The 17,833-nt window shown below is 34.9% G+C and overlaps 1 protein-coding gene across 1 annotated transcript; it reads right to left on the reverse strand.

Moving 5' to 3' along the window:
- Nucleotides 1–14,492: 14,492 nt before the first annotated feature.
- LOC121242046 lies at nt 14,493–16,751 on the reverse strand. The gene has a single exon (XM_041139936.1). The coding sequence runs from the start codon at nt 16,135–16,137 to the stop codon at nt 14,797–14,799; it is 1,341 nt and encodes a 446-aa protein (XP_040995870.1). The 5' UTR covers nt 16,138–16,751; the 3' UTR covers nt 14,493–14,796.
- Between the last annotated feature and the right edge of the window lie 1,082 nt (nt 16,752–17,833).

A 17,833-nucleotide genomic window follows, 5' to 3' on the forward strand; every position in this document is an offset into this window, starting at 1 on the left:
ATCCACCCCTTGTGATCTGGGTTTGTCTGTTTAGTTCATAGGCTTTTCATACCCAAAACGCCCCTAGGTTTTGGATTTTCTTGAAAATGAATATTAAATAATTGGATTTTATTAATAATTTTAAGACTTGTTGGGTTGGACTGTGGTACTCTATATGTGGTGTAATTGGGTCCTACATTGATAGAGACCATGGTAGTTTTTGACATTTCAAATTAAAAATAAAAAATAAAAACTTTAGGTTATAAAAGAAAAATTTGGATAGTGGGATCCACTGTTGAATGTAACGGGTTAGTTGTAGGTCATGTTATTAGGAAAGGTATTTATGAATAGAAGTAAATGGTGGCCAATTCTGTTGGATTGCAAACCTACCCTAATAAATGGTATCAAAGTTCCGATCCATGGCCTTGATTAATTCAGCTCTTATAATTATTATCTATTACAAGATAAAAATAAAAGATTATTTGGGAGGGACCAGCAATATAATTAGATATGGTAGATTTTGATAATTTAATTGTTTTTTTAATCAAATTGTATCTCAAATACTTGGCCTTGTGGTAGCCATGCAATTTTGAACAATTTTAAGATCATGACACAGCCAAGGTCGTACGTTGAAAGATAATCTTTTAATGCATGATCTTCTTATATTTTGGTGGAGTTAGTCTACATACAGTCTCTAAATGTGAATAGCTCATGTAAGTTCACACAGTTATGTTTAAAAAAAATTAAATTACAATAATATCTTTTTAAATATTTTTTTTCTTTTTATCCTCATTCATCAATGGGACTGCACATGCAGTTCCTCATTCAGGACTGCAAATAAAATTTCTAATTTTTTGATCTACTATATGGGTTTAAATAATGATTTATGACCATATATAACAACTCTCATCTTCTTTAATCTTCGCTTACCTCCGGTTAAAAATTTATTACATTCTGTTTAAGAAATGAATAGACAATATTTACATGGATATATAAGCTAGCCAAACTCATCTTTTCCGTACATAATTTTCAACATATATACTCAATGTGAACTGATCTGAAAATAGAATATGAAGTTTCAAATGCTCTTTAAAGTCGTGGACTTTTCATTTCAATAAATTATAAAGGGATTAACAGATCAAAAGGCCGCCATGCACGGTTTTAGTGGGTGTTGGAAATGGTTGAGAAGAGAGAAAAATAAAAGGGGGAAAAGGAGGGATATGTTTGGTGGTGAGAAGAGAAAAAGAACAGATCAGGGTTAATTTGCAATCAATTTCAGTAACTCAATTATTGGAAGTCCAAAACCAAGTGGATTAATGCCCAACACTTAATAAAATTAATAATATTAGTAATATTAATAATAATAATAATAATAATAATAATAATGCAAGGGATCGTAGGACCCATCCAATCAATAAGCCATTTAATGCACAAATCATCAAAGATAAAGATAAAATAAATAAATAAATAAATAAAAGTGCCAAAGTATATACTACTCGATCTCTAGCTACAAACTTCAAACATATCAGGAACCATGAGAACCCTGTCATAGGGGTAGTTTGGTCAACTGAAATACCTAACCCCATTGGCAATATATATGTCCATAATTTTCATATATATATATATATATATATATATTATATATATATATATATATCTACTGAACTATCTGAAATTTGCCACACATGAGATAACTTTCTTGACGTGGCACCACCACGTACTGCCACGTGATTTATTAAAAATTATAAAAGATTATATATTTATTTAAAAATATAAAAAATAAAAGATTACTCTTAGTTTCCTAAACTTTTTTGTATTTGTATTTTTAATTTATTTTTAATAAATTATGTGGCATCATATGATGGTGTCACATCAAGAACATCATCTGAACGGTAAGTTTCAGATGGCCAAGTAGCATTATTTATATATATGTTAGATTTATTTTGAGTGAGATTTCATTTGTTAATTTTTTAATTAGATACAATATTTATTAACTTTTTTTATACTAAATATAGGTTTTGCTATTATTTTGAGTGATATTATTTATGTGATATTTTAATGTTAATAAGCTAATTATATAAAAAGAAGTGTTAAAGTTACGAAAATATTTCATAAAATTAAACTTATAAATTGATATAATTTTATATAATATATTAAATTTATTTTATAATAAAAATATATTTACAATCTAATGTATTATATTAAATTGCATTAATTTATAAATTTAATTTTAAGAAATATTTTATTATTTTTTTTTTAAATGTTAATAATAAATGTGGGTATCTCTCCGCCTACAATCTTTGAAAGAAAGGGATCGAAGGTAAGAGTATACATCATGTAAATAACAAAAGTGGGCACGCACTGTCATGATAACTTTATTGTTTTCTTTTTTCCTTTTCTAAAAAAGTTTTTTATTTTATTTTATTTTTTATTTTATTTTATTTTATTTTGTTTGCTTATGTATGTATATTGCTTGTGTTACAAAACATTAGATTTACTAGTTAGCTAGGGCTAGTTTAGTTTGATGTCGGGTTGCTTGGCTGTCAGAACATCTAAATAGCTGGATACACACACACATATTTATATATATGTATATATATCTGCTACTTTGTCCCGAAAGTACTGATAGTTAATTTTGACTTTAGTGTAATTTTTTTTTAAATGTTAAAAAAAAGTAATGTTAGATTGATACAGTTATGAATTGTGTAAAAATCGTACATTTTTTTTTAAATAGTGAAGTTTATTATTAAAAAATTAATTTTTTTATATAAATCTTATATTTACTTTTTCTAAAAGAAATACACGACATGACTTGCGCATTCTAATATCATTTCTCCAAAAAATATACTTTTATACTAGCGGTCAAAATAAGCAGTCCTTTTGGGGGACAACATGGCATTTTTCTATATCTATATACACGCATACATACACAGAAGAGGAGAGAGAGAGATGCTTGTAGAACTTCTCTAACCATTGCTGGAACAGATGCTTTTCCCACTATCTCCCACTACCTGGAATTTACAGCCTAACAGCTACTGCTGCTGTAAATCTCTCTTTCTCTCTCTCTCTGGAGCAGGCTGGCATATGATATCATTTATACAAAGTAGTCGGATGGTAGTTCTGTATATATTGGTAGCTTTGAGAATTTCATAAAAGGTGAGATATATACAACAAGTTGACAACAAAATGGGGACCCCTTTGATGTATCATATAGAGATTAAGAAGGGAAATCATAATATCTGCAGAAAGTTTGGAGGCCCACCAAGAAAACTAATGCATGCAACAGTGATGGATTCCTTGACACTAATGGAGTGATCATCAAAGTCTTTGTTGTTTGAAATACAATGGTAATTAATGCCAATGGTTTTTTCTATCAAACCCTAGCTCTTGTCTCTAATTTCGTCTCGAAGCCAAGGAAAAAAAGACGACCTGTCCACACTGTTGTTTTAATTGTGTTATAAGTACGAATTAAGTACTGAAACTCTCCAAACTTTGAAAATGTTCCTAATTGCTATGGAACAAAAAAGAGTTTTATTAAAGGGATCGAAATGATTTGTGCAGTCTCAGGTGTACAAGTTTCACGCACTCTTTTTGAAAAAAATTAAATAAATCTTAGATTCACATGAAAAAATCCACTTTTTAATGGTGAGGTCCGCTATTTCTCAAAAAAGTACGCACATTCTAAGACTATATATCATTACTCTTTATTTAAATCATTGAGTTCTTGGTATTTACAATACGTTATATAAATATATTATTTATTGTGAAATTTATAACAATTAAAAGAGAAAGTCAAAACATTTTTACCTTAACATGAGTATATTGGGTCTATAAATATTGGGTTGATTTACTTATTTATTTTTATTATATATAATTATAGAAAGCTACTGGTCCCTTTCTACTTCCATAAAACTGGAATCTTATCTACTCATAATGTGAGCCAAACAGTCAACTTTGCATCAGCACAAGAGTGCCATTTGCCTATAAACTGCATGCCATGCATATTGTGGTCATGTGTGCTGTGTAACTGCAAAATTGATATACAATCCAAAATGAATGGACCCAAATAGAATAAGTTATAAAAAAGATAACTTTTTTTAAAAAAGAAAAAAAGAAAAGAAAAGAAAAAGAAATATTTGGTGGATGGAAAAGAGAAAATACATGATATCATGCACACATTTAATAAATATGTAACAAGGATGTGGAGGTGGCTAGCTCATGACTACCTTTTTTTTTTATTTTACAGGTCCATATGAAAAAAGTTTGCATGTGTAGACAAAAAAAGGTTTTATTTTCACATGGGTGGGCATGTGATGTGAATGTACACTTCCATCTTGTCTACCATGTGGATTAACCCCTGCATTTATCTGTCACCAGCTAAGCAGCCCACCAATTTGATTCCCTTCTCCCCTAAAATTGATTTTTTGTTTTTCATTTTCATTTTTATTTTTATTTTTTTATATTTTTGTAATTTTCTATCCATATGGTAAGCACTTGAATGTGACCCATCAACAAAAGCTTAACTAATGTTACAAAATACTCCTATGCTCCCACATAACATCATGCGATTTGTCTCTTTTCCTACTTGTTACACTTTTCTTCCTTATATTTCGCAACGAAAAATGCGACTTTTCGATAAATAGTATCAATTTCAAGTGAAATGGAGAGTATCCGTTCGAAGATAATTTTATATCTTCACAAATGTTTCCCTTTGAGTTTAAACTACTTCAAAATGAGATTCAAGCTAATTAGTGGCAAAAAGAGTGGTAACCCAAGAGAGAGAGTTTGAGGCGTATATATATCTAATTTCTCAAACACATGATAAATGGAAGATAATATATAGACATCACAAGGATTAATTTTCTCTAACAATTCCTTCCTTGTTTTCTACACTTAGGGTAGATAGAACCTTCCATACTTGCTGATTTAACCCATCTTTATTTATTTATTTATTTTTCTTGCAAGGATCCTTCAACCGTACGTATAACATAAAGCTCATCTTGGAGTAAATTACAACAATATATATATATATATATTATTTTGGGAGTGAATTGCAAGCAATCATAACCACGTGCATAGATTTTGCTAGTAATAATGTTTATTTTTAAAGCCTCTTAGAGTTTGCCTATCATGGCAAAATGCCACTTAAGTAGTACATCATTGGAACATGCAAGCATGTGCGCCCGCAAAACGATGTCACACGTGGTAAAGACGTAAACGATCCCGAGAGATAATTTAAGTAACCATTTAGAAGTTGGTGTGCAAACATATTATTTACAGTATCTGATGTAACAGACTTCTATATCAACAGTACTGTATTTTGTATATCAATAAGCATATACTTGCAAATAGATTTTTTTTTTTCTTATATTTAAAACGGTCGGTTAATGTGAAAAGGATGGCCCCTCATGATGTGGGGGCAAAAGAAAGCATTAAAAAAAAAAGACCGCAATGAACAAAGGAGGGTGGGGAGGCCCCCATGTGCCACAAACAACAACTTACAATGGGGGAAGAAAGTGAGAGTAGTAACAAAAAACCACGTTCCTCTCACGTCCACTAGGGGTGGGCAGCGGGGCCCCGCCCCCGCTGCCCCGACCCGCTTCCGCCCCGCCTCCGTTAGGCGGGGCGGATCACCCCGCCCGTCAGATGCGGGCGGCGGGGCCACCCGCCCGCATCTGGGGCAACATCCGGGGGCGGGGGCGGGCTGGGGTGACCCCCGCCCCGGATATAACCCGCCCCGCCCCGCGGATATTATTATATATAATATATATAATTATAATTATATATAATTATATTATATATTATACGTTATTTACATATATTTAAAAAAAAAAAAAAAAAAAAAAACCCAGGCATGAAACGACGTCGTTTCATGCCTGGGTTTAAAATTAAAACCGAAACCCTTCGTCCCTTACGCAGCTCCCCCTACTTCGCATCTCAGTTCTCACCTCTCGGCTCTCACTCTCGCTCGCAGCGGCGCAGCCTCGCTCTCGCCTCTCTCTCTCTCTGAGTTACTTCTCGCAGCCGTGAGCCGCCGCCCGGTCCATCACCTCTCTCTCTCTCCGGTTCATCTCTCTTCATCTCCGAAGGTAAGCCGTAAGAAACCCAAATTTTTAAATCATTTTTTTTTTTATTTACATATTTAATGGAGATTGGAGGAAGGATGGGGTTTATTGGAGATGGAGGATGGGATTTTGTGAATTGTGTGCTGTGGAGTTTAGATTGTGCATGTGGTTTGATCTTTGAAATTTTGAATGTGACCCGTGAATTGTGTGCTGTGATTTTTTTTTTTTTTTTTTTTTTTGCATTATATAATGTGTGTAAATCACTGAATTTCAATATTATTGTGTCTAGGGCTCCAATCCGAAACCCTAAATTAATTTAGGGGTTTTAATCTTTGAAACCCCTAAATTAATTTAGGGTTTCGAAATACCCTAAATTAATTTAGGGGTTTTAATCTTTGAAACCCCTAAATTAATTTAGGGTTTCGAAATTCCCTAAATAGCCCAATCCGAAACCCTAAATTAATTTAGGGGTTTTAATCTTTGAAACCCCTAAATTAATTTAGGGTTTCGAAATACCCTAAATTAATTTAGGGGTTTTAATCTTTGAAACCCCTAAATTAATTTAGGGTTTCGAAATTCCCTAAATAGCCCAATCCGAAACCCTAAATTAATTTAGGGGTTTTAATCTTTGAAACCCCTAAATTAATTTAGGGTTTCGAAATACCCTAAATTAATTTAGGGGTTTTAATCTTTGAAACCCAGATTGAAACCCCTAAATTAATTTAGGGTTTCGAAATACCCTAAATTAATTTAGGGGTTTTAATCTTTGAAACCCCTAAATTAATTTAGGGTTTCGAAATTCCCTAAATAGCCCAATCCGAAACCCTAAATTAATTTAGGGGTTTTAATCTTTGAAACCCCTAAATTAATTTAGGGTTTCGAAATACCCTAAATTAATTTAGGGGTTTTAATCTTTGAAACCCCTAAATTAATTTAGGGTTTCGAAATTCCCTAAATAGCCCAATCCGAAACCCTAAATTAATTTAGGGGTTTTAATCTTTGGAACCCCTAAATTAATTTAGGGGTTTAATCTTTAAAATTGCTATGCATTAGGGGTTTAAAAAATTAATTTAGGGGTTTAAAAACAGAATTTGATGTTCCCTACCAAATTGAACAAAAAAAAAAAAAAAAGAATGCACTAGGGTATTTCGAAATTCAATATAATGAATTAAGATGAAATATATATATATATATATATGAAATTATGAATGTCAAGTGGTACTTTTTTTTATTCTACTTTTTTTTTTTTTTTTATGTTCATTATAATTTATATAGTTGCTATGCTTATGCCTTATAGTCTTTCAAGTTATAAATATATATATATATAAATAACTAAAACCACTATAAGTCTTTTTATAACTTGAATAATTAATGTGTCTTTTTAATGCCTAAAATTTATGACTTTAAATTTTTTACAATTGTTTGATGAATTATATATATAATTATAATTTTTTATTCTAATTTTTTTTATGTTCATTATATATTTGCTATGTTTTCTATAATTTCAGATTTGTTGTTTGCTTGAGTTATGGATATGCCAGCAGATTCTAGTGCGAGCTCTCCTTTCCAGGCCGAGGGCACCCCTACCCCTACCCCTACACCTACACCTACCCCTCCTAGTCAAACCCCTACCCCTAGCCCTACGGCACCTTGCCCCGCCCCCAAGCCCAACAAGAAACCTGCTTCAATAGTTTGGAGTCATTTCACCAAACTAGAGGGTGGTGACTCAAGTAACCCCCAAGCCAAGTGTAACTATTGTGGAAAAATTTATGGATGTCACTATAGGAAACATGGCACCTCACAATTAAAGGTGCACTTAGAAGAGCAATGCAAAAAAAGTCCAATATTAAGATCATTACAAGACAAAAGCCAATCTAGGCTAGAAATTGGACTTAAAAAAATGGCGGATGAGACTAGTGGGGGTGCAACTTTGAAGGGGTATACTAAGTATGATCCCGATGAGTGTAGAAGACACCTAGCTCGTATGGTCATAATGGACGAGCTACCTTTTCAAATTGTTGATGGGAAAGGGTTCCAAGCGTATTGTCGCTACTTGGAACCAAGGTTTAACATTCCTTCTCGCCACACGGTGGCAAAGGATGTAAAAAAACATTATTACATTGAAAAGGAGAAGTTGAGGGGTCAATTGGCGGATCAATTTGTTTGTCTCACCACTGACACTTGGACATCGATCCAAAATTTTAATTATATGTCTTTGACTGTGCATTTTATTGATTGTCATTGGACATTGCAAAAGAAAATTATAAAATTTTGTAAAATCACCGATCATAAGGGTGAGACAATTGGAAAGGCCTTGGAGGCCGCAATAAAGGAGTGGGGGTTGACCCGAGTGGTTACAGTCACAGTCGATAATGCCTCGTCTAACGATGTTGCATTGGGACATCTAAAGACCTATCTTAGAGAGGCAAATAAGACACTCATGGGTGGTGAGTGTCTGCATGTGAGATGTGCGGCACATATTCTGAATCTGATTGTCACTGATGGTTTGAGAGATCTTCATGACTCGATTGCTCGGGTTAGGACTGCTGTGAGATGGGTGAGATCTTCTCCTTCGAGGTTGGACAAATTCAAGGTTGCTGCGAGATCTGCGGGCCTAACATCTAAGAGGGGCCTTTGTACTGATATGCCTACACGATGGAACTCAACATTTCTGATGTTGGAGGCGGCCCAAGAATATAAGCTGGCATTTACATTATTGGGTGACGAAGACATCCAATATGTTAAATATTTTGATGATCACGGGGGATTGGGGAAACCCGTAGAGGATGATTGGGAAATTGTAACTAATTTTGTAGAGTTTTTGAGGCTTTTTTACGATGTCACCATGAGGCTATCTGGAACTTTGTACCCTACATCCAATATTGTATGTCAGCAAATATGTAGGGTAAAAGAAGAATTAGATGACATGGTCGCGGGTGGTCACATTAGAATGCGGGAGATGTCATTGATTATGAGGACAAAGTACGACAAGTATTGGGGAGATTTAACGAAGGCTAATATTTTGTTATATGTAGCTGTCGTCTTTGACCCGAGGTATAAGTTGGATGGCATGATATTTGGATTGGGCCTTGCGTACGGGCAAGTATGGGCAGAGCTTATTGCAGCAAGGGTTCGGGAAACCCTTACTAGATTATTTGATGAGTTTTCCACCCTGCGGGGTGGTAATATTGCGGCACCTACACCTACCCCTCAGCCTCAAGCTCACAGTTTCCTGAAGTCGAGGTTGGGAAAAGACGTAGATTGGAGTGGGGTGAGAGGTATGAGCAGACCCCCTTCCTTCGGAGTTCTATAGAGGCTCAGTCAGAGATAGACAGATACTTAGCAGCAGAGATTCTACCATTTTCCCGAGATTTTGATATATTAAGTTGGTGGAAGGTGAATGCCGTGAAGTATCCCATCTTTGGAGAGATAGCCCGCACACTTTTGGCCATCCCTGTTAGCACAGTAGCCTCAGAGTCAGCCTTTAGCACGGGAGGACGTGTATTAGATTCATTTCGGAGTTCATTAGCTCCTGCCACTGTGGAGGCTTTGATTTGCACGCAGAATTGGATCAAGGGAACTCCAATTCATGTTCCGGATGTTCTTGAGTATGAGAAGGCCGACGTCGAGGAGGATAGTGATGATCAGTTTGGATCTGGTATTTATTTTAATTTCATTTTATAATTTCTTATTTTAATTTATTTATTTTCATTTAATTGGTATTCATTAATTTGATTTCAAATTTAATACTTATAGTGATACATGAGACGACGTCTACGGCTACCTCCGATGCAGTATGACTTTGTATTGGACCCACCATTGTCATGGTTTGCACTTTGCACAATTTCTTCCATAATTGTTTTTTGCATTTAAAATTTTGTTTCATCTTTATAACTTTTTAATTCTAATTTGTTTTATTTTTAACTTATTAATATTTCAGGTTTTATAACTTATTGACTTTTATGATCTTGATTTTCAGTCTCACAGCAATCGACATAACTCACCACTCAGTGAACTCACCGCTACGGCTCCACCCCAAAATCAAATTGATCAAATTGAAAAATTATGATTTTATTCATTTAACATTGATTGTAATGTTGCTACAATAGTTAATTGTATAATTTGTAATATTTATTTCTTTTAGAGGAGTTTGTAATAGTGTAATAGTTTATTAGTTCTCTTAATTTGTATAATTGTGAACAAAATATTTTAGCATAGTGCCTTACTGCCTTAGTGATGATTACTACTTAATTAGTTAATAACGTAATAGTTCAATGTATGATTCTATATATCCCTTATATATATATATTTTTTTTCCTGTTTTTAAATATATATACTTTTTAATCTAAATAATGGGCTCAAATGGCCCAAAAATGAATTCTGGGCCCAAAGTGGCCTAAAAACCGATTCGGGGCCAAGTAGGGCCCAGAAAAATGTACTGGGCCGAAGGCCCAGTATGGGGGCGGGGGGTGCGGACGGGTGGGGGTCCACCCCCGCACCCCGGCCCAACGGACGGGGGACCCCGCCCCCGCCATGCGGGGGCGGGGTCCGGGGAGAAATTCCCCACCCCCGCATATGCGGGGGCGGGGGGCGGGGGAGGGGTGGCCCCGCCCCGTAGGGGGCGGGTATCACCCCTAACGTCCACTTCTCTGCTTTTCTATTCTTTGTTTTCTTTTCTTTTTTTCCCTTTTTTCCCATTTTTACTTCTGTCCACTTCTCTGATGTTAAGAGTCTTAAAATGGATAACAGGATAAACTTTTGCCAATAAGTAATGTTACATACAGTCACAAAATACACAAATATTATATAGTCGCTTTAAAAAATAGTAAAGTCTACTATTAAAAATAAAAATTTCATATAAATCATGTATTTATTCACTTTTTTTAAAATAATTGTGCGATACTTACACATTATTTACTATAACTATCATTTCTATTTGCCAATAAAGTTTTGAAAGTGTGTTCTGTTACACCTTGTGGGCTATCTTCCAAACGGCCCACGTGGACGACTGTAATCCTACTTCAATTATGGAAACTAATGCTACCCTAAAACCTAACTGCTCAAGTTATTCTGTAAGTACCTTGTGATCAATTCAGAAATTATTTTCTAGTAGTAATACTAGTCCTTAAATGCTAGGGTAGTGGCACTTATTAGAGGCGGAACCAGAAAATCTAGTTTTGGGGATTAAGTTAAGAAAAAATAATTTTGGGAAGCTAAATACTAATTTTTATATAATCTACTTTATAAAAACACATTCTAAAACCTAATTTCCATCAAATTTTAAAAATTTTAGGGGAGTCAAGCCTTAAGGTAGTTCCACCCTTGCTTACCAGGATGATGAATTGTGCTTAGTAGATGCAAAAACAAGTAGGATTATCTTGATCCTGCTAAAAAGAGTAATGCTAGATATAATCTTAGGTTGTGCAAATCCTGAGCACTCTTTTTAAAAAAAAATGAGATCTACCATTAAAAAATAATAATTTTCTCATGTGAGTCAGATTTACCTATTTTTTTCAAAGAAATTGCACGGGCTTGCACACCTTAATACTGCAAATATCATTTCTCATATTGAAAACATGTCTCACTGGGCAAGATTGACACCTATTCTATGTCATATCAACTGGTGACAGACCAAGACATGAGTCTCCGAGCAGTGAAGAACCTGACTCACTACCAATATGAATCCCCATCAAATATTTAACTAAACATTAAGCCCGATGATTATTAATAGAGTAACGCTAGAGAGAAGTCATTATAGGAGTGCACACTTTGCACTCACTATATAGTTGCTTTTAGCTCTTTATTTTTTTATTTTAGACTTGGAGATGTGTGGTCTAGATGATGCCATATTATGTGTGCAAAATAGTTACTCCCAACAGTGACTTCTATCTATATTTATTCTTAGTAATAAGCAGAATACATATCTCATGAAACTTTAGAACAGTAGGCAATCACATTACAAGAATTGAAACTAAAGAAACACAGATTATAAGACAAAAGGGTACCAGAGTCTTCCCTTTCACAGTCCTCTAATGGTCCAATCTTGAAGAACCAACAATGTTTAACATTAAAATGTCAGTTAATAGCAATCAATAAGACTTTTTTTCGTAACCAGTGAAAATAGAAATGGGATTAAATGAAGACATCAAGTAGCATAAGAGTGCCAACATACGTGGCTATTCAAATGCAAGAAGTAATTAATGAGACTATTTCACGGTTCATTTAACAACATCATTCTGGGGAAGGCGGTTTGCTGCTTGAGGCTGTCTGATGGGATTATAATACTTTCAGTTTGCACAGGATCAATAAATATTAAATCCTACTGAATAACTTACTCTAACTACTAAAAACTTAAAACTGATCAACCGCAGACCAACTTTTGTAGTCTATGAATCAAGTGACAGCTGCTAATTACAGTTCAAATCAGTGAGTAAACATACAAAAAATCAATACACATCATGTAATCATTAAATGCTTATGTCGACTATTCAGAAGTATCCAGAGATGGCTAATCCATAAACTTTTGCAGCAATGGATGTTAAGATGGGGGTTTATGGATGTTCTGGAAAAAAATTCAAGTATAGTAGGGGTTTGACTGATCATTGACCCGGAGTTTGTTTTATTACAAACTGCAACCACCCCTTTCCTTCAGCTACAAACAGAAGTTTGAAGAGAAGTCAAGTATATCTTACAGCACCATCAAACGTAGCTGCATGAAGTAAAATATAAATCCTTGGAAAATAACTTCTACCGGTAAGAAAAAATCCAAGTGCAATACATTTATTTTTCAAACAAATATACGGGAGAAAAAAAGAATTATCTGAAAGTATAAATCCCACTCCAGCCTAGTGCGCTCGCTTCTAAACCCCAACCCCCCAAAAATACAAAAACCTATTCCTATATTCAGCTACTTGTCATGTTGAACCATATAAACAACCTAGGTCACTTCAGAGTTAGATTCAAGCTAGATTTAGACAATAATAATCTTCTCATAAAATCCTGTCAAATAGCAAGTTTACAAACAGTGGACAGAGTCTACAGCTCGTTTGGATGTTGAGATGAGATGAGAAATCTCTCATTTCATCTCGAATATCACCAAACACAAATACTTTTCAATTTCAAATCTTCAACTTTTTCATTTAATCATATTACCTAATCATTACAAATTTTTCAAACTTCTAAACAAAACACAAAAAACAATTCAACTTTTTCAAATCTCAAAACAAAAGTTATATTAAAAAATTATATTCTAACAATATTTTAATTTTATAACATTTTTATTCAATTTTTTTTCTCTCATTTCCCAAAACCCCATAAAACATCTTAACTCAAATCGTCTCACTACTATTCACAAGCCATTTCACTACTATTCACAGATTTTTCATCTCATCTCAACATCCAAACGAGGCCTTAGAGTTCGCACATCACATAAACCACAAACCACATCGCCAGATATTTGATCATTTACTAAAGCCATTACAGACCATTTGCAAAATCTAGCTTTATCCAATTATTGAGCTGCAGTTTTCACTTTCAGAATCAAGAGCAGCTATCTATTTGCAATTTCTTCCCAGTTTCTTTTATTTGTTCAATTTGGATATAAAACAAATGCAGGATACTAGGATAGATAAGAAGTGCATGTGATTTCTAGCTTAATACCCATGTTAGAACTGATGGAGATGTTACAAGCCAAGTTTTATTTATAAGAGAAGTGTGGATAGATAAACTGTTGATCAACAAACAAGTTCAAATGGCCAACGAGTTAGGCTCCAAGAACATACATACTTCACAGAGACAACTCGAATGCTGAGAATGATTATTCATATATGCACACCTGCGCATCTGTGCGTGTGCGTGTGTGTGTGTGTGTGAGAGAGAGAGAGAGAGAGGCTAGATGATGACATTTCAGGAGAAGGCTGTAATTAGTTTGGTACTCTATACAGTTTCATGAAAGAACAAGTTGCAATATTTCATAGAGAAGCACACGCTAAATGAGAACAGTGGTCTCTAGCTAACCAGCAATGTGCGGGCAAGTGTTGTCATTAGTATGCATACCAAGCATAACACTGCACACCTAACCCAGAACAATTAGTATGGTCTATTATAATCTGTCAATGGCACGTTGGCGTATTGATGTAAACCTTGTGTTAATTGGTGTTTGAATTTCAAAATTATATAGAACAGCATCCAAAAGCAAGATTCCACCCTCTAAATGGCTGACAGTGCATCAGTAGTCATATCTATAAAGGGTAATTTCATATCCGTTATTGCCTGATCTCCTGCTTGCAATCATAATTGTCCTACTGAGTAATCCTTGGAGCCATAATTATCCCACCTATATATGCATGTAGGTCAAAGCCAATTTAAATATTTAATTATAGTCTTCTTAAGTTACCACAAAGAACAGCTATTCAAATAAAAAACATATTATCTGAATTTCATGAAGAGTAACAACAACATACATATAGTATTAAATATCGAAACTTAAAAAGTAAAAACAGGAAATGCTAGCCACATAACTCTTCAACTACAGGCAATACCATTTCGTTTTAGGCAACGAATGAGAATAAGCCATTGGTATTGTCATAATCCCACATTTACAGAGGATAGGAAGGCAGCATCATAGTTAACAAGGTTTCCCAAACCAATATGTGGTACTCCCTTGAAAACAAACTGCAGCTTACTAGTAGCAGAAGGAGACTCTAGCAAGTATGTCCCTATTACCTAATCAAAGTTTGACAAGACCAGCTAACTAGTTAAAGCCAGCACTCATTTCCTTCCGCTTCAATTCTAGTGCCATTTGTTCATTCTCAAGTTTCATCCTCTCATTTTCCATCCTCAGCTTTTCCAACTCACGGTCTCTTTTCCTGCTAAATCTCTGCCATTTGAGCTGCTGTTTCTCCAATTCCAACATCTCAACTTGAATGTGTAGCTTCTGTTCTTCTAACTGAAGCGAACGAGAGTCAATCCACTGTTTTTGTAACCAAGCTGGTCTCGTGCTGTCAGGCAAGGCTTGATTCATATCAGCCTGGGCAATTTGTGAGGGAGAATAAGTAATTTTGTTGTAATCCTGGGAATTCAAGGAATTCCCAAAACTAGCATCTTCATGAGCACGCACTTGTCTCAATTTCTTCGCTGACCCTAACACTCCATATATGCCCCTGTTATCCCCATGAGAAGCATGATTTTCTTCAAAGTCATCACGGTCATCAGTTTCCATATCTTGATCATCTTCATCGAGATCATCATGTTGGTGCCTCCTTGCCTCATCGTTATCATGATCATATCTACTTCTAAGAGCCAAATGTAACGCACGCTGCAATTCTGGATCATGAGGCAGATGCAATCTGTTACCATTATGGTAAGAACACATCTCTTCATAGAATAACTGCTTTGAGCTTAGTATTTTTCGCACATCATCCTTCTCTTTCTCTGTCAGGTAATCAATCACATCCAAAAGTACCGGGTTCTCCACAACCTGGCAAGAAGTGCCCCTCCCAAGCATATCATTAAGCCTCTTATACCTTTTGTTGAGGTCATTGAATTTATCCTCACACTGCTGCGGGGAAACATGATAACCTCTGTCAGCCATAACCTTTGAGATAGATTTCCACTTACCCTTCTTTTGTAGTACCACAAATTTCCTTCTGCCCGCACCACCACAATCTGAAGCAGCATCCTCACCTATATAAGAAACAGCAGTAATCAAAAGCCTCACCATCTTATCAGTCCACTTCACACGATGCCACGTCGATCCCTTCTTCCCTTTGTTTCCTTCATTAAGACCATCAACACCCTCTTCCGTAAAACTTGGCTCATCCTCATCACTCACTGAGTTTTTGCTCCGCTCTCCACTATTGAAATCTGCCACTGGAATGGTTTGATCGCAGTTTTGTATAGATCCCATTGAAAGTGGAAGCCCCACATGAACCGACGGATGTACGGAAGTTCCTTGGCCAGGTCGAGATTGATGGTGATGTATTGTATGTGGGTGTTGTGCTTGATGATGAACTCTCATTGATCCTTGCAAGTCAAACCCTCCATAGGAAGCGCCACCTGTAATCATACCTCCTTGTGATAAATTTCCTTCCATTGCTTGTTCCTAACAACAATTCAAATCAGACCCATAAACCCTATAACCCTAGTTCATCTGCCTTTCACACTCTGTTGAAGCCATTCGTATAAACTCCATGCCCTCTCCTTCCTAGAGCATTTTGAATTTACTTGTACAACCTTCCTGGGACCATTCAAATTATCAAGCAAGCAAACCCATTTCCCCTGTAGATCAAACCAGAATAGAAACCCACTTCCAAAACCTCAATACCAATCACAAAGTCCACAAAATATGTAAAATATTCATATACCCACATAGAAACCCACCCAAATCATTCACCAAAACCAGCAGCATATAAAAGCACCCAACAAACTCGAGACAAACAAAAACAAACAATCCTAAGAATTCATTCACAAAGAAGCCAGAGCTACTTATCTGCACCAAATCTTCAAGTTGCTCAACCCCAAAAGGCCACAGGCAGAACACCCGGTAAATAAGCCGAGAATCCAGGGTCCAAGTTCACCAAAAACATCTTCTATATCGAAAACAAAGCGAGTTAACGAAGATCTAGCCAGTCCGGCAGTGGCTCTTTATATGTTCTACGATACGCTGGTTGTCTTGTCTCCTCTCGTCTATATATGGTTTAAGGCGGAAAGCCAATGTGGGCTTTAGCTGGTTCAATGTATGGAAAGATTCGGTGGGTCCAGTATGACATATATTTTACGTTTACCCTCTAATTTAATTCTCTCTATAGATAATACCAACAAAATTAAGAGCAAAGGCAATGTTCATATTTAATATAATATGATACTTTAAACACAAATTGGGGGTGGCTAATAGCCTAATATCCTAGTTGTTTGATAAGAAATGGACATCTAGGCCAAGTTCATGTATGTAAGACATAGTGCTTAAATTTCTTAAGCTTATTATAAGGCACTTGAAAGGCTATGGTCCACTTTTTATATTTTTTTATTTTTTGTTCCTTTTTATAATCTTGAGCTTGTGCCAATCTTGATATGGATTTCAGTATTTAATACGCCAGGTGAGACAATTGGCAGTAGATTCCTCATCCAAAAATAGAAGACTATTGCCGAGAATGATCAATTCGTAACGGAAAAGTCTTCTTACTAACGATTTTACACACCAAATTGCATACCAACGTTAAACGTAAAATATTTGTTTAATGAAACAATATGAATGGAAGATAAAAATAATTTTGGTGAGACAAAAGATTTTATTCTTCTCTTAAAAAATATTTTATTTTATTTTATTTGTAATAAAAAAACTATGTACGTGTTGGTACGTAATTTGGTACGCCAACCCGCTTGTACCTAACAAGTCTTATTGGCAATACCTTAGTTTTTTATTAAGAGAATCAATGATCGAATTTTCATGTATAAAAAAAAATTAAAAGATCATTTTAATAATCTGTTGATCTTATTGAATTGGTCGAGATCCTCGGATGATTTTTCAATTCATTTTATAGATTTGTTTATCTATGATTATAGTATTCAATCAGTGTTTTGGTATTTTATCATAGATACTTGAATTTTTCCTTTTAGCCTCAAATAATTGATGGGTCTATTTGAACCTTGGGATGATTTATTGGATAAGTAGAGATTTATTAAGAGAATTATTCTAAAAAAAAAATTTACTGAACTTCAAAATAATTTTCTTTGTAAGAATAAGATTTTTCTTCTTCAACTAACTACTTTGACATGTGATTTTGGTGGGA

The sequence above is a fragment of the Juglans microcarpa x Juglans regia genome, chromosome 8D (assembly GCF_004785595.1).
Source record: "Juglans microcarpa x Juglans regia isolate MS1-56 chromosome 8D, Jm3101_v1.0, whole genome shotgun sequence".
NCBI classification, from domain to species: domain Eukaryota; kingdom Viridiplantae; phylum Streptophyta; class Magnoliopsida; order Fagales; family Juglandaceae; genus Juglans; species Juglans microcarpa x Juglans regia.